Source organism: Dipteris shenzhenensis, chromosome 11 (assembly GCF_047967505.1).
Source record: "Dipteris shenzhenensis isolate YYH24624 ecotype China chromosome 11, Dip_SZ_1.0, whole genome shotgun sequence".
NCBI lineage: Eukaryota > Viridiplantae > Streptophyta > Polypodiopsida > Gleicheniales > Dipteridaceae > Dipteris > Dipteris shenzhenensis.
In genome coordinates this window covers 29,721,973-29,735,451 of record NC_141606.1, presented here as the reverse complement: position 1 = coordinate 29,735,451, position 13,479 = coordinate 29,721,973, and the positions used below count along the sequence as shown (strand labels likewise).

The following is a 13,479-nucleotide window of genomic DNA, read 5'->3' as shown; positions in this document are numbered from 1 at the left end:
ACTTGGTGGTCTATCTGTTGTGAATGAAGTCACCTCACTAGCATTCGATGCCTGATTGATTAATTGAAGGATACTCATGATTAATTAGACATGTGAATGGTCTGGCATGTAATTAATTCCGCACAAATTTGGCAGAACAGCTTAGCTAAAAAAGAGCAATTAAAGGCAACTCATGATTATTTGAATAAGCACCCACATACATAGCTCCAAAGATTGGAAGGCCATGCGGAAGGAGCTGAAAAATCATTGGAATTTAATTAGTAGGAGATGACATGTGCCCTACTTGGGTTTTGGTGGGGCAAATCAATTGTATTCTTTGTTTGAATTTTCTGCCATTTCCTACCTTTGCAAGTAATGCACATGTACTTGCTAAATTGATTATGTTTGAGGATTACCAAAAAGTGAGCCAAAGTGAGCGAACCAAAAAAAGCGAACAAGAAAAAGTGAGCAAGCCAAAAAAAACAATCAAAACAAAACAATAATAGATTGACAAATCCCTTATTTTAGCAACTGTCTAAGCTCTCCAAAAGTCCATGAGAGAGTTGGACCTATGTCATTGCCAAGGCATCATTAGTAAAGACGCACCGTACCCTATCTTCACTCACTTTTACTCATTCAATTTGTTGTAATCCTCCATAGTCAAGTTCGCTCTCTCCACCAACATAAGTGAGATCACCAATGAAATCTTCCACATTACATGCATGTGCAAATGCTTGGTTTTTCAGAAACTCTATTCACTCTTGAAACGAAACCCCTTTTTTTTTTTTTGGCAAAAAAATCCTCCCTAATGAATCACTCTTACATCCCACCAATCCAACAAAATCTAAAGAGTAAGTACATCCCTTTCTTTAAAATGAATTAAATTCCAAAACAGATCAATCTTTGCTTATAGAAATCAATGGTAGAAGCCAAAATAGACAACATATTGACAAGGTGAACTTTCCTCTAGATCCGATGCAAGAAATCGGCTAATTGTTTATTAAATTTGCATTTTGATGCATGAAGTTTTACTAAATGGTGCAAAAGGTCATGATAATCATCTAAATCATAACATATCAAAACGAATGGCAAGGCATGATTTAGATGATTATCATGACCTTTTGCACCATTTAGTAAAAATTCATGCATCAAAATGTGAATTTAATGGAATTTTCACCAGTTTCTTGCACCAGATTTAGAGCAAGGCTGCTTGTAACAGGAGCATGTTAGAACTCTATCTATATATTGGGACAAAAACAATCAAATGTTTTCAATGCAAGTTCTTCTGATGAAAATATAAAGAATGCTTTTACAAAGGTAGACTTTCAATAACATGTTATGATCATGTTTGATCTTGAAGTTTTAATTGAATGATGCACTTCAACTATATACTACTTGTTGTTAGCCAAAGCATTTCTATGCAAGTTCATCTCATGAGAAGAAATAACACTATCACTAATGTAGACTTACAAGCTTATGTTATAATCATCTTCAAAATTATGGTGATACTATAAAGCTTTATTAAAGATCCATACATACATATAGTGAGGTTATGTTTTTCTCAATAGATGCACTTCAACTATAAAGTACATGTTGTTGATAGCCAAACTATTTTCATTTAATCTCATCTCATAGAATATAGAACACTATTACTAATGCGCACTTGCAATATTATGTTATAATCATGTTCAATGTTGAGGAAGCACTATTATAATCTTTATTAATAATGAGTACATACATACAATGAGATTATGTATTGGTAGCCTAACCATTTCTACTTTGCTCACTTTTTCTCACTTTCTTATTTGGTCCTGCTCACTCGACATCACTTGCTTGATCGACTGCCTCTGTTGGTTTTATGTTTGCTAAAGGGTGTTGATTTATGAACAAAAAATGACGGCCAAAGGGATTGCAAAGCCCATGCAATAATCTGAGTATGCTTACAAACATGGGATAGTTTAAGCTCTTTCATTTGCTAAAGGAGGAGAGGCGAGAATTTCAAAGACATCTTCATTGATGTAACTACTAGAAGGCAAGATCAATCCTCAAATGAAGTTTGGGGCACATGAAGCTAAGGGGAGAATTCAGTCATGGGATAAATTTTATAATTTGGAAATTCCTCTCTCGCAATAACTTTAGGTGACTTGACTACCTTGATGCATATAATCTATAACTCAACTTATACTTTATAGACATTAAGGGATATATTTGGTAGGAGGGTAATTTTTAATAGTATAAGTCCATCTAGCACATAGGAGTCTATTTCTCTTATTATAATAGGGAGATAATGTAGACAATCTTGTTGTTTCGTTAATAATATAACTACAATGCAAATATGTACTTATTTGCGGCATTTTGTTAATATCATGCTCTTGCCTACGTGGATTTTCCTCTAGAAGATAGTTACTTTCCAATGTGACATCATTTGGAGACGTGCATGCTTTTTTAAGGAACATAAATACTTGCAAAGTTTTCATGGAAAAGGTATAAGGAGCCAACTAACATTATCTATCCATTTTGAATGCATGTTTATTTGAGGGAAAATTAACTATATAGTGAACTTATGTCTCCTTTTAGTTTTTCCTCACTTTCCCATGGAAAAGGTCTAAGAAGACAACTTACATTATAGATCTAACCCTTTTCGAATGGATGCTTAATTTGAGGGAAGAAAAATATCTCAAACTTGTGTCTTTTTTTAGAATTGATGGCAAATTCTTGCTCAGTTTGTGGCTAAAAATTTCCTAAACCAATAAACTGAGCTCTTTGGATATCGATTCAATGTTTTGTAATCTACATAGTAAAGCCCAAATCTTACAGTGTAGCCATCCAACCACTCAAAGTTATCCAATAATGACCAGACAAAGTAACCTTGGACATTAGCTCCATCCCTGGATCATAGCCAAAAACAAATGAAAGCAATTGATAAAGTAACCAAGAAGGGCCAAGCAAAACAAAAGGAAAAAATCAATAAATTTTGACATTGATAAAATGAGAAATGATGATAAATTCACTCTCCTCTTTAATGTGCTCTCTCTCTCTCTCTCTCTCTCTACCTGATAACTTGAGCTAAATAGGAAAGGTGGTCTTTGTGGTATTGCACTCGAGTGTGATCACGCAATGCTTGCTTTAATGGCAATGACACATTGTTGAACTCATCCACTCCTGTAGTACAAGATTTGGCCACAAATCATTACATTTTGGCAAAGCAATATTGTTCATTCATCCCGACATGTATTTAAAGCACATAATATAGGAGAATTTGTACTATACATACCATTCTCTGTAATGTACATAAGTGGATTCTTGTATTTGTCTGTCAAGTATTTCAGAATGTTGTATATACCCGATGGAACTATGTATAGCCAACTTGATGCGCCCTACAATCCCATTTCATTTGTTTGCAATTGTATCACAAAATTGATTCTCATCTCAACATGGGCTAGTATGAAACATACTATTAAGGAATTGAGACAACTTGCAATGCCACAAATGAAAAATCCTAGGAAAGAATTACCCTTGGTCCGATTGAGACACCATTTCGCACACCTATAAAAAAACCAACCCTTAGAACTACACTTTATATTTCCAAAGTAAAGGATATGATTCATAAAAAAGGATATGCATCTTACCAGTCAAATAGCATTTCATATCAGAAAAGTAGTCTTGCTCATCATCATGAGGATGAGAATGTGCATCAGCAACATAATATGTCGAATAATAGTTAATACCAATGAAATCAATGGAAGACTGTGTCATGATTTTTTGTGTCTCTGTAAAAGAAGGTAGGCGGTCTCCCACTTGCATGCGCATGCTTGATGGATATTCTCCAAACATGATCGGGTCTAGGAACCTGTAAAGCATGCATCACAAGGTGCCCAATCTTCAAGCTTCTAATTTAAAAATCTTTAAATATTGCCCATATGGGAGGTTGTAAATAAAGGGCTAGTTCTATGTCATATCAACTTTAGCAAAGAGAAGCATAAGCTATAGTAATAAAGGTGCAACAATTAATATGGTATTACTAACAATTAAGAATAATACAATTACCAGCTCTATATAGACTACTATTTTTGAAAATAAGGAAAAGGGATGTGACTTATAAAGGTAGGGCCAATACACAAATTTACAATTTTTGACAATATATGAATTAGGTGAAGGAGCTAGATGCTTTCTTACCATCCTGCATAAAAATCCAAAGCTCTTTGTACTGCCTTTGCATCATCTGAGGAATTGTGGAATGGAATGAACCAAGCAACATTTATTGTAATACCTATAAAGCCCCCTTGTTTTCCCTACACAAGCAAATGAGAATTATGGAGCAATTGAGGTAGGGAATGACAAGAGAGATAAAAGATTGAATTTGCTAGGGTTAGAAGAGACCCAATATGGTATGTGAGCAAAAGAGCGAGTAGAGTCTCGGAAAGAATGGGAGCAGTGCTTACCAAAACAATGATTTTTGTAGTATTTACTGCTATGAATGGCCAAAAGGGGAGGAAATGATTTTTGTAGTCTTTACTGTTATGAAAGGCCAAAACAAGAAGAAAATCGCACAGCCTTGGGCTAACTTTTATGCATTTGAGTTTTAAGAACGGACAATGAGTTATGACATGCAAGGAATAAATGTTGTATTCTTTGCAAAGACAAAAGATTGGTGAAGTAACAATCGATTCACCAATAACAACAAAACATGTAGGGGGGGAGGAGCATTTAACCTGATATGTATTTCGGTAGATGTGCACAGCAGCTGCGTGGGACAAAAGAACATGGTGTGCACAGACGTAAGGTTCTGTGGCTGAATTCCCCGAGCTGCAATTGCCCACATATGCAGAGCATCTCTGAGGTGGGAACGTCCCATTGTTGTACCCATTCACGATGAATACATTGGGCTCGTTGAAAGTAATCCAATTCTTCACTCTATCTCCAAATGCCTCGAAGCATATCTTAGCAAACGTTGCAAAATCGTCCCTGCAGCACTTTCACACAATATTAATGTAATCCGGCACTGTAGCTATCTATCAGTGCCCACCCTCAATACCACACTCTTCCAGCACTCTGCTGAATTGTAAGGTGGTGAAGCAAAAGGGCTCGCCATCAAAACTACAAATCAATGGAAAAATCTTCCCCTTTCCCTATGAATTTCAAAATCAACGTTCTGTTTCAGCTTCATATCTTGAAGACAACACAGGACTTCAAAATTCTGTTTCAGCTTCATCATATCTTAATGTGGACAACACACGACTTCACATTCTGTCACATGCTCTGTTTCCACAGCGCAAACATTAACTTGCAACGGAAACCTTCAGGTTTTCCGTATGCAACATCGACATTCTGTTACTTCCTATGATGAAGGCAACAGAGGAAGTAGAATTCTGTTATTTCGGATTGGTTTTCAACAAAGGAACATCAAAATTCTGCTCTTTCGGACTGGTTTTCAACAGAAGCGCATCAAAATTCTGTTACTTCTTGTGTTGTGCAGAGACAAACTCGATCTGATTCCTAGAAAGTTTTTCGTTCTGTGCGATAATCATGGAGGGCGAACTCTTCGTCCCCCAATGACTTACACAATTCGCGGACTGAGCCAGCCTCCGTAAGCGTCTTGCAACGCTTGCGGCAGATCCCAATGGTATAACGTTACAAAAGGTTTTATGCCTGCAGTGCATGGCAATAGGCAGACCTTAGCATTTCGCAGCAGTTTTAGCAATCCGGTTTCTGAGAAAGCAAAACTTTGGCAACAGTTTATGAGATACGAAACATTCAAATTCGTCATCCAGTTGCTTTCGCGTACCTTTTTTGACGAGTCCATCGATCAGATCGTTGTAGTAGTCCACTCCAATTTGATTTATTCTCCCCCTGCCCTCTGTTGCACATTTATTCAAGCGGGGTAAATTTTAGTGCCGTTCACTGCGACAGAACAGATAACTTGAACTTGATATAAGAATTTCGAATTTCCCTCCTGTTTTAGTCGCTTCGATCCTCCTCGCAATCAATTTAGGAGGAGGACAATCATGTTGACCACCAACGGAGAGACATGATGATGGCCGAAACGACCCGAATTGCAGACGCACCACAAGTCCCTATCAGAGTTCAATACATAATATACCTGGAAGTATTCGTGACCAAGATATTGAGAATCTGTAAGAATCCATCCCCATCTCAGACATTAGCTCGATGTCTTCCTGCAAGCAACAAAGAACCTCTGTGACGATTGCTTCTGTCGACAGGGAGATGAACCAAAGCGCAAATCAATTTGAATGTAACTCAAATTTCCGTTCATGGACAAATGAATGCTCGTCGAAACATGGTGCTCTATACCATGTAGTGATGATACTGGTCGTTGGCTACGTTCCCGTTAGAATCATCAATGATGTTGTCTGTCGGCAATCGATGAAAAGTGTCATTGTTACAAGTTAATTTCCATAGCAGTACACAGACTAAAACATGCCATTGCTACAAGATTTCCGTAGCAATGACATTGTTTCTATCCGTGAGCAAACAGACGTATAAGCAAGCCATGAAGACAGCAAGAACCAGAGTTACTGACTTCTTTTCTCCGAAAACGTGTCCCATATGCTTGGACCTCTTCCACCCTCGCTTGCGGCACCTTCGTACTGCAACATCAACAGATCCAAGTGAGATTTACAATTACCAATGCATTGCCTTTAAACGTCTTTGATCTAGATATCGCTTCGCCGGCCGATCGATCTACGCAGTCCTCTTCGTGCCGTTTTGTATTTTGTATTACTCCTCTCGTAACCACCGGTAATTTGCAATTGGTGATTCCGAGAGCGTCAACGAAGATTAGACCATGAGCAAAATGCTACCTGATAAGCTGCCGAAGCAGTGCCAAAAATGAATCCCGGAGGGAAATCTGCTCTGCTACGAGCCTGCTGAGCAAACGCATATTCAACAGAAAAGAAGGCGAGTGCTAAGAGCATTAAGCTGGTGGCATTTCCTTTCAAACTCATCTCAGATATCTCAAGTTCAGATTCAAGCTACGAGTTCTGTACTAATTCTGTCTTTCTGAATGCCATCGTCGAAAAAAGGCTAAGGTAATGCTGTGTGGTATCGGCTGCATGCAGCCCAATATGTACACGCTAACAGGGGATCTTGTAGCGTATTATCAGAATGGTACTTTTTCAAAAAACGATGCCGACAAAATTACTTTAGAGTAGGCTCTGATCACGGAGGTGCAGGTAACAAATTTGTGTCGTTACGATGTCCGTCGTGACTCTACAAACGTATCCTGCACGAAATGCAGTCATTCGGCCAATATCTCTGATCAGATGACCTTGGGCCTTCTCCATTGCAATCATCAATGGCTTCTGCTTGAAACAGCTTGAGATCATGTAGAGCCATTTAACAAGAGTCCGCTTCATCGAAGAATTAATTCGATCAACAAAACTAGATTACAGAACTATGGGATGATTGATACGTACGAGAAATTGCGCAAGCACCGTAAGATGATCCAGCAGAATCAATACAGGGCGGCAATACATACGTCGGTGCGAAGTGTAATTCAGGCCTTTTTTCGTCCTTACAGCCTTTTGGTCCAAATGGACAGAAAGTAGAAAGCTGGAATCCCATCAATCTTTCTCCTTGCTCGTGCGCTTCTCTGTCATTTTCTGCTACAGCTTTACTTCCCTCACTCGCATGCATAAAAAGTTTGCCAATCTTCCTCCGAGTACGTGCAATGTTAGCTTTCGCACGGCTATCCCGCCACAAAAGTGAACGGAAAGCGTTGCGATCCAGATTGGATCAGCGGCGCCGGCTGCAAAAGATGCAAATTTTCCGCCATCCATCGTCCTCTGAGTTGTCCGTGCTGTCAAATCCAGCTTCCTTTCTGCAATTTTATCGTCCTCTGAGATGTCTTTGGTATCAAATCCAGCTTCCGTTCTGCAATTTGCGCAAATTGAGTTGTCTGGTGTCAAATCCCAGCTTCCGTTCTGCAATTTTTGCGCAATCCAATCGTTCTTGCGTATGCAAATTCGGGCAATTCATTCTGCAATTTCGCGCAATCCATCTCCAAATCCAGCAATTCTGAGCAATCCATCGGAGATGTCTTTGCCACTCTTTGGTATCAAATATTCCCAGCTTCCGTTCTGCGATTTGCGCGTCTGGTGTCAAATCCAGCTTGCGTTCTGCAATTTTTGCGCAATCCATCGCTCTCGCGGCTTCAAATGCAGCTTCCGGTATGCGAATTCGCGCAATCCATCTCCAAATCCAGCAATTTTGAGCAAAATCCAGCTCTCTTTTCATGACTCGACAATCACAACGGATAACAGCTTATCCACATTTAACAACTTAAAACAATAAAAAAGAAATTTAAAAAAAAAAACAAAACAAAACCTCGCATTTTTAAAAATTAAACAGCACAAAATAAATTTATTTTTTATTTTTATTTGTTTGTTCATAAAATGTTTTAAAATGAGGTCCATGGCACTTTTATATCAAGGGTCTCTGTTACTTCCTTTATATCATTGCCCCTCGTAGCCATATTCTAATAGGATACTCCTCATAATACTAAATTCCATCAACTTTGCACGTCACACACACATCACCAAGTCAAAATGGGGATGATATGGTTGAATAAGGGCTATGATAAGTGACATTCAAGTTATCCATGGTCACCTACACATCACTAAGTAGGCTTTGACAAGTGTTCAACCCCCTTAGGAGACAATAAGGGCTATGATAAGTGACATTCAAGTTATCCATGGTCACCTACACATCAGTAAGTAGGCTTTGACAAGTGTTCAACCCCCTTAGGAGACAAACAGACCTGTGCTTGAGTATTGGTAGATGAACACCACTTTAAAAAGATGAATTTTGTGCACGTTTAATATCCACTCATTCATTGCAAACATGAGAGCTAGGATCCTATCCTATGCGCTTAACTTTATTTGAAAGCTAGGATCCTATCCTGTGCGCTTAATTTTATTTGAAAGCAGAGAAAAAGGTTCAACTACTAATACTTCCCTACATTATAGCCCAGGCTCAGGTTGCATTTGCCATTCAAGTGTTGCAAACCTTGCCTTAACATTCACCATTCAAAATGGTTTCAACCTTCATAAAAGGTGAAAGGAAAAGTGGTAAGGATGCGCTTGGAAGAGGCTATCCTAAATCCCATGTGGGTAAGGTGGGATATGCCAAATTCTAATCATAGCATGCCTTCACCCATTATTATGATCACTCCATTTTTTAAAGAAGGGCATAATACATATAACGATAAGTATAGTTGATATAACTACAGAAGATACCATTAAAAAAGCATTGATGTTTTATGCACTCGCACAAATCCTTTTGTTCATTTCTTATAGTGGATATTCTATGTATAAATTCTCTCCCTTTAGTACTTGATATTGTACATTATAGGTGTTGTTAGAGTGGACTATGTGGTGATGTGAATCTCATGTGATTCTTTATGGTTTGGTTTAAGCGAAGAAAAATGGGAGAAATTTTGAGAGAAGCGTGACATCTTACGTATGTTTTTACATAGCAAAGTATGCAAGAGTTTGGAATCCAAAGTGGGGTATCCTAGTCTAATGCTTGGCCCTCTTTCTAGTCCATATTGTCCTCCCACATTCTCTTCTCTTTTTCATCATAGTATGAGAAAAAAGGGAGCTCATTTTGGGGCCTTTTAGAAGAGAGAGAAAATAGGCTCTCAACCAATTAGGAGTGGGCCAACGTAACGTTGAAAATTCAACAAAAGAAGATGAAAATAAGAAAAAGAAATAGTACTATATGTTCGTAGAAGCATGTCACATTAATGAGGTGATCTGATTTGAATCTTTAAAAAATTTATTTTCTGTGCAGAATTTGATGATTCTGACACCGCAGACGCGTCCGGAACGGCCCAAAACCCCAAGAACGGCACTGGAAACGCTGGAATCGGACATCCGGAGGCCCGAAAACGGCCAAAAAAGGAGCAAAATGCGATATGTGCCATATCGCATTTTGCTGCAAATCGCGTTTTTCGGCCTTTTTTGGCCGTATGTCCGATTCCAGCGTTTCCAGTGCCGTTTTTGGGGTTTTGGGCCGTTCCGGACGCGTCTGCGGTGTCAGAATCACCAAATTCTGCACAGAAAAGTGTTGCTCTTATATGAACATTGAATGTAAAGCATGTGAAAGAATATATTTATTCCTTTTCACACTGACATTTCTCACGCAAGTATCCATATTTTCTTGCTTTTATAGAGAGAGAAAAGAGAAAATAGTGAATTTCTTACAGGGCCCCAAAATGAGCTCCCTTTTTTCCTAATGGGATAAATCAATGCTTCACATTTCTCTATCAAACAATGGGTACTTACACTCAACAAGAATTTTGCACGATTACATTTACTTTTGGCATGCCCATAGTATTCGCATAGCACTCATACACATAGTTGTAAGCTATAGTGCCTATAACTAGTAAGAAATGTCCATAAGAAACAACCTACAACATTGGAAGGCAAAACATTATGGCAAGTTAGGTTTCTTTCAAGCTTGAGTAGCATTTGCTAAAAGACCTTGTATAATTTTGTTCACACCCACTTGCGAATCAAATCAAGTTCAAGTATGTACACATTATAATGTCATTGACCCAAGGGTGTATATTACATGCATTCTTTTATTTTCATTCTCAAAGTGAGTACTTACTAATGTCATTGACCTAAGGCCCGTACCCAACCATTCTAGCTGCTTGATGGTGGCATCATTGTACCCTGCCTCCACTCCAATGATGGCCTTGGAAGCTCAATGCAAAACCTTGGAAACTCTCTATCACTTGTATTTAACCACACAAAGCTCATCTCTTATGCCTGGAGCTCGAATCATGAACGATCATTATGGCCTTGGTAGCCTTTTACAGACATTTTACAAGGATAACTATAGGAAAGGGGAGGCAAATCAAGTAGACAATCATGGAATATGCAGTAGGAACAACCAAACAACTAGCCCTTTCAAAAAAGTCAGTGGAATATCTTTGCTGTGCATCAGCGACAAGTTACTCGAATACTTTCTGTTGAGCCTTGCTTGAAAGCCATTATTGTAGCCAAGGCAACTGATTGAATTAGAACGAATGAGTTTCTCCCATGCAAATCATTTCACTAGACAGCAAGTGGATGTGTACGATCACATCATTGCACTGAACAAAATTGTTGGCTCAAAATAGGTAAGGATGGCACTCATCCCCTGACGTCTTGAATTGGCTTGGTAGGAGATGACTTGCTTTTGCTCATAACTCTTTCCAATATGCTACACCTCACTCACTTTGGGACGAGCAGTGAAACATTGGAATCCGTTATTTCCAGGCTGCTCAATATGTCGCAAGCATTGAAATTGCAATGCATAGTGAACTTTTCATGAAAATTCTATTTGGCAAAGAAATGGGGAATGTTCTATATTATCATGGATTCCTATTCAAGTGACAAGGAGATCAATATAGGGAAGAACTATTGTGGCAGCATGAGATGTCCCCAAGTTTGAGATGGATTCCACATGTATTCATTGCCTTTCTACTAAAGAATCTATCCAACATTGCCTATGAGACAATAAAATAGGTGAGGATCATTTGGGAAGAGATCACTAGATTATTGAGCACCTTTACACGTTTTCCTGTCTTCATCACCTTGGGCTCCATAGCTTGGCTCTCTCTGTCTAGACCTCAGAGTTTTATGAGAGACATGAATCTTCTTGGGCTATTTCAATTCGATAATGTTTGGTTGAGTCATGGTCAGTGGACGACATTCTTGGCTATCCATATAGACCACCACATGCCCCTATACACACTTCTAGGGAGGCTCTTGCAAGCATAGCAGCATTGAATATTTGGAGATCTAGATGCACAAAGACTTTAGAAGGTTCCCAGGTCCATCCGTTCCGAGACACACACTCCACACACATTGGCCAGTATTGGATAGATACAATACCCACATTGATAGCAATTTGGGGAAGTATGTAGGGGTGTTCACGGGAAACTTCTACTAGGAGGACTGTCTTCTTCAAAGAATGGAGTGGGTCACCATTCTTCTCGAAATCCAACAAGGTGGCATTTTTAGCCCCGCAGCCTTGGATTTTATCTAGCTCTCTTATGAGAGTTTGATTTTGCCCTATTTGGGTTATGTTTTCTCATGATTGCATGATGTATTTTTCCTTGAGATTTTCTTTGGGAGTTTCTTTCATACTGAATCGAAGTCTTTTCTTTGCAAAAATAAGAGTTAAAAGAATCAAATGCAAGTATGGGAGATATCAAATTTCGAGGAAGCATGGCAATCCTATTTTTCACCTCTAGCTATACATGACACTAGCTTGTGCCCTCTATATGGATTAGTAGTGGATTCAATGCTATAGATTGAGAAATGGAACCACCTTCAACATGCCTATGGCTTCATTACTGTAAGAAAGTGAGTAGAAAAGGAACCAACACAAAATGTAAATAATGTTGGATTTATTCAAAGGGCACTACACCTATTTGAATTGATCTTTTTCTAGTACAATTATTCATGCTAACTAAATTAAGCTACAAGTATCATCAAAGATCAAAGTTTTAAGACCACCATGCAATAGCTCCATAAGTGTGGGTTGCATTTTTTCAAAAAGTTTTCCTTTCCAACCAAATTAGAAAAAGTTATTGAGAGTTTCCTCAAATGTATTCACACAATCGCAATGTAGTATTAGATACCCCTAAACCATGGCATAAGTTCTCAACTGGATGCCTCCTTTGGCTTGTGGGAAGCTTAAGTAGTGCATTTTCAAGTGGACAGTTGCTTCCATATATCTATATAGTAAGTATTTGATGTTTTTACCAAGTTTGAACATGATGACTCTGAGTGTTGGTATGGAAAAACTGCATTATGGATGTCCACCAGATGGTGGAAGATACCAAGCCCAAGGAAGGATGCCCATCAAGATCCCAGCAAGGCAAGGGAAAATATTAAAATGACAAAGGGACAAGCAAAAGACCACCACAAATTAGAATTTTATTTTGTAGAGAGCATGATCATTCCAAGGCCAAGGACAAATTATGGTTAGAGCACATCAAGCTACTCAAGAGTGATGTAGAGAGAAGGAAGTGTCAAGCTATTTTGTCAAAGGTAACAGACTTGGTCAAGGCCAATGCAGTCACTAGGCCCCAAGGACTAGTGGAGGGTATAGAGAAGAGCTCAACAAACCAAGGACATCAATTGGAAGGAGGAAAAACAGGTGGCCTCCAAGCTTACTAAAGACTCAAAAGGGAAGGCACCTGCAGTGGACTTGCTGCTAGAACTAAATTCAATCTTGTAGGGAAATCCTTGTCCAGCAAGTTGCAGACCAAGCCAAATACCACTGAGTGTCCAAGTTTAGCAATAAACCAAGCATGGGAGACCTTCCGCAACATGACGGGCAGCCTCATGATGGTGGCTGAGTTATTGCGACTTGGTCCATTTTATCGAGAGTTCTTCCTACAATAGCTCTAGGCTGAGGAGAAGCCATCCCAAGTTATAGATTCCCTTGTTACCATCCAATCAAAACACATGGGTGGTG

General features: G+C 38.8%; 1 protein-coding gene across 4 annotated transcripts; it reads right to left on the bottom strand.

Annotated features, from left to right (window-relative positions):
• Positions 1-2,536: 2,536 nt before the first annotated feature.
• On the bottom strand, positions 2,537-8,179 carry LOC147896878 (beta-glucosidase 12-like). Of its 4 annotated transcripts, XM_087381128.1 has the most exons (15): positions 7,416-8,179; positions 7,142-7,301; positions 6,801-6,863; positions 6,521-6,587; positions 6,292-6,350; positions 6,080-6,155; positions 5,765-5,836; positions 5,541-5,628; positions 4,692-4,944; positions 4,156-4,271; positions 3,609-3,829; positions 3,494-3,525; positions 3,254-3,356; positions 3,033-3,141; positions 2,537-2,867 (listed from the first exon to the last, which is right to left on the bottom strand). In XM_087381128.1, the coding sequence occupies exons 5-15, from the start codon at positions 6,292-6,294 to the stop codon at positions 2,699-2,701; spliced, it is 1,242 nt and encodes a 413-aa protein (XP_087237254.1). In that variant the 5' UTR covers positions 6,295-6,350; positions 6,521-6,587; positions 6,801-6,863; positions 7,142-7,301; positions 7,416-8,179; the 3' UTR covers positions 2,537-2,698. The 4 variants fall into 4 exon arrangements, with proteins under 4 accessions (XP_087237254.1, XP_087237251.1, XP_087237252.1 ...); XM_087381125.1 differs by lacking the exon at positions 7,142-7,301; XM_087381126.1 differs by lacking the exon at positions 7,416-8,179 and having other exon boundaries at positions 7,142-7,403.
• Between the last annotated feature and the right edge of the window lie 5,300 nt (positions 8,180-13,479).

What these genes read in the sequence shown, in the direction of transcription:
- LOC147896878 (XM_087381124.1), bottom strand. Translation starts at nt 6,944, where the DNA reads ATGAGTTTGAAAGGAAATGCCACCAGCTTAATGCTCTTAGCACTCGCC. An exon ending in CACGTTTTCGGAGAAAAGAA is followed by an intron (nt 6,351 to 6,520) that starts GTCAGTAACTCT and finishes GATTGCCGACAG; the next exon opens with ACAACATCATTGATGATTCT. An exon ending in TATTTAGCTCAAGTTATCAG is followed by an intron (nt 2,868 to 3,032) that starts GTAGAGAGAGAG and finishes GCTATGATCCAG; the next exon opens with GGATGGAGCTAATGTCCAAG.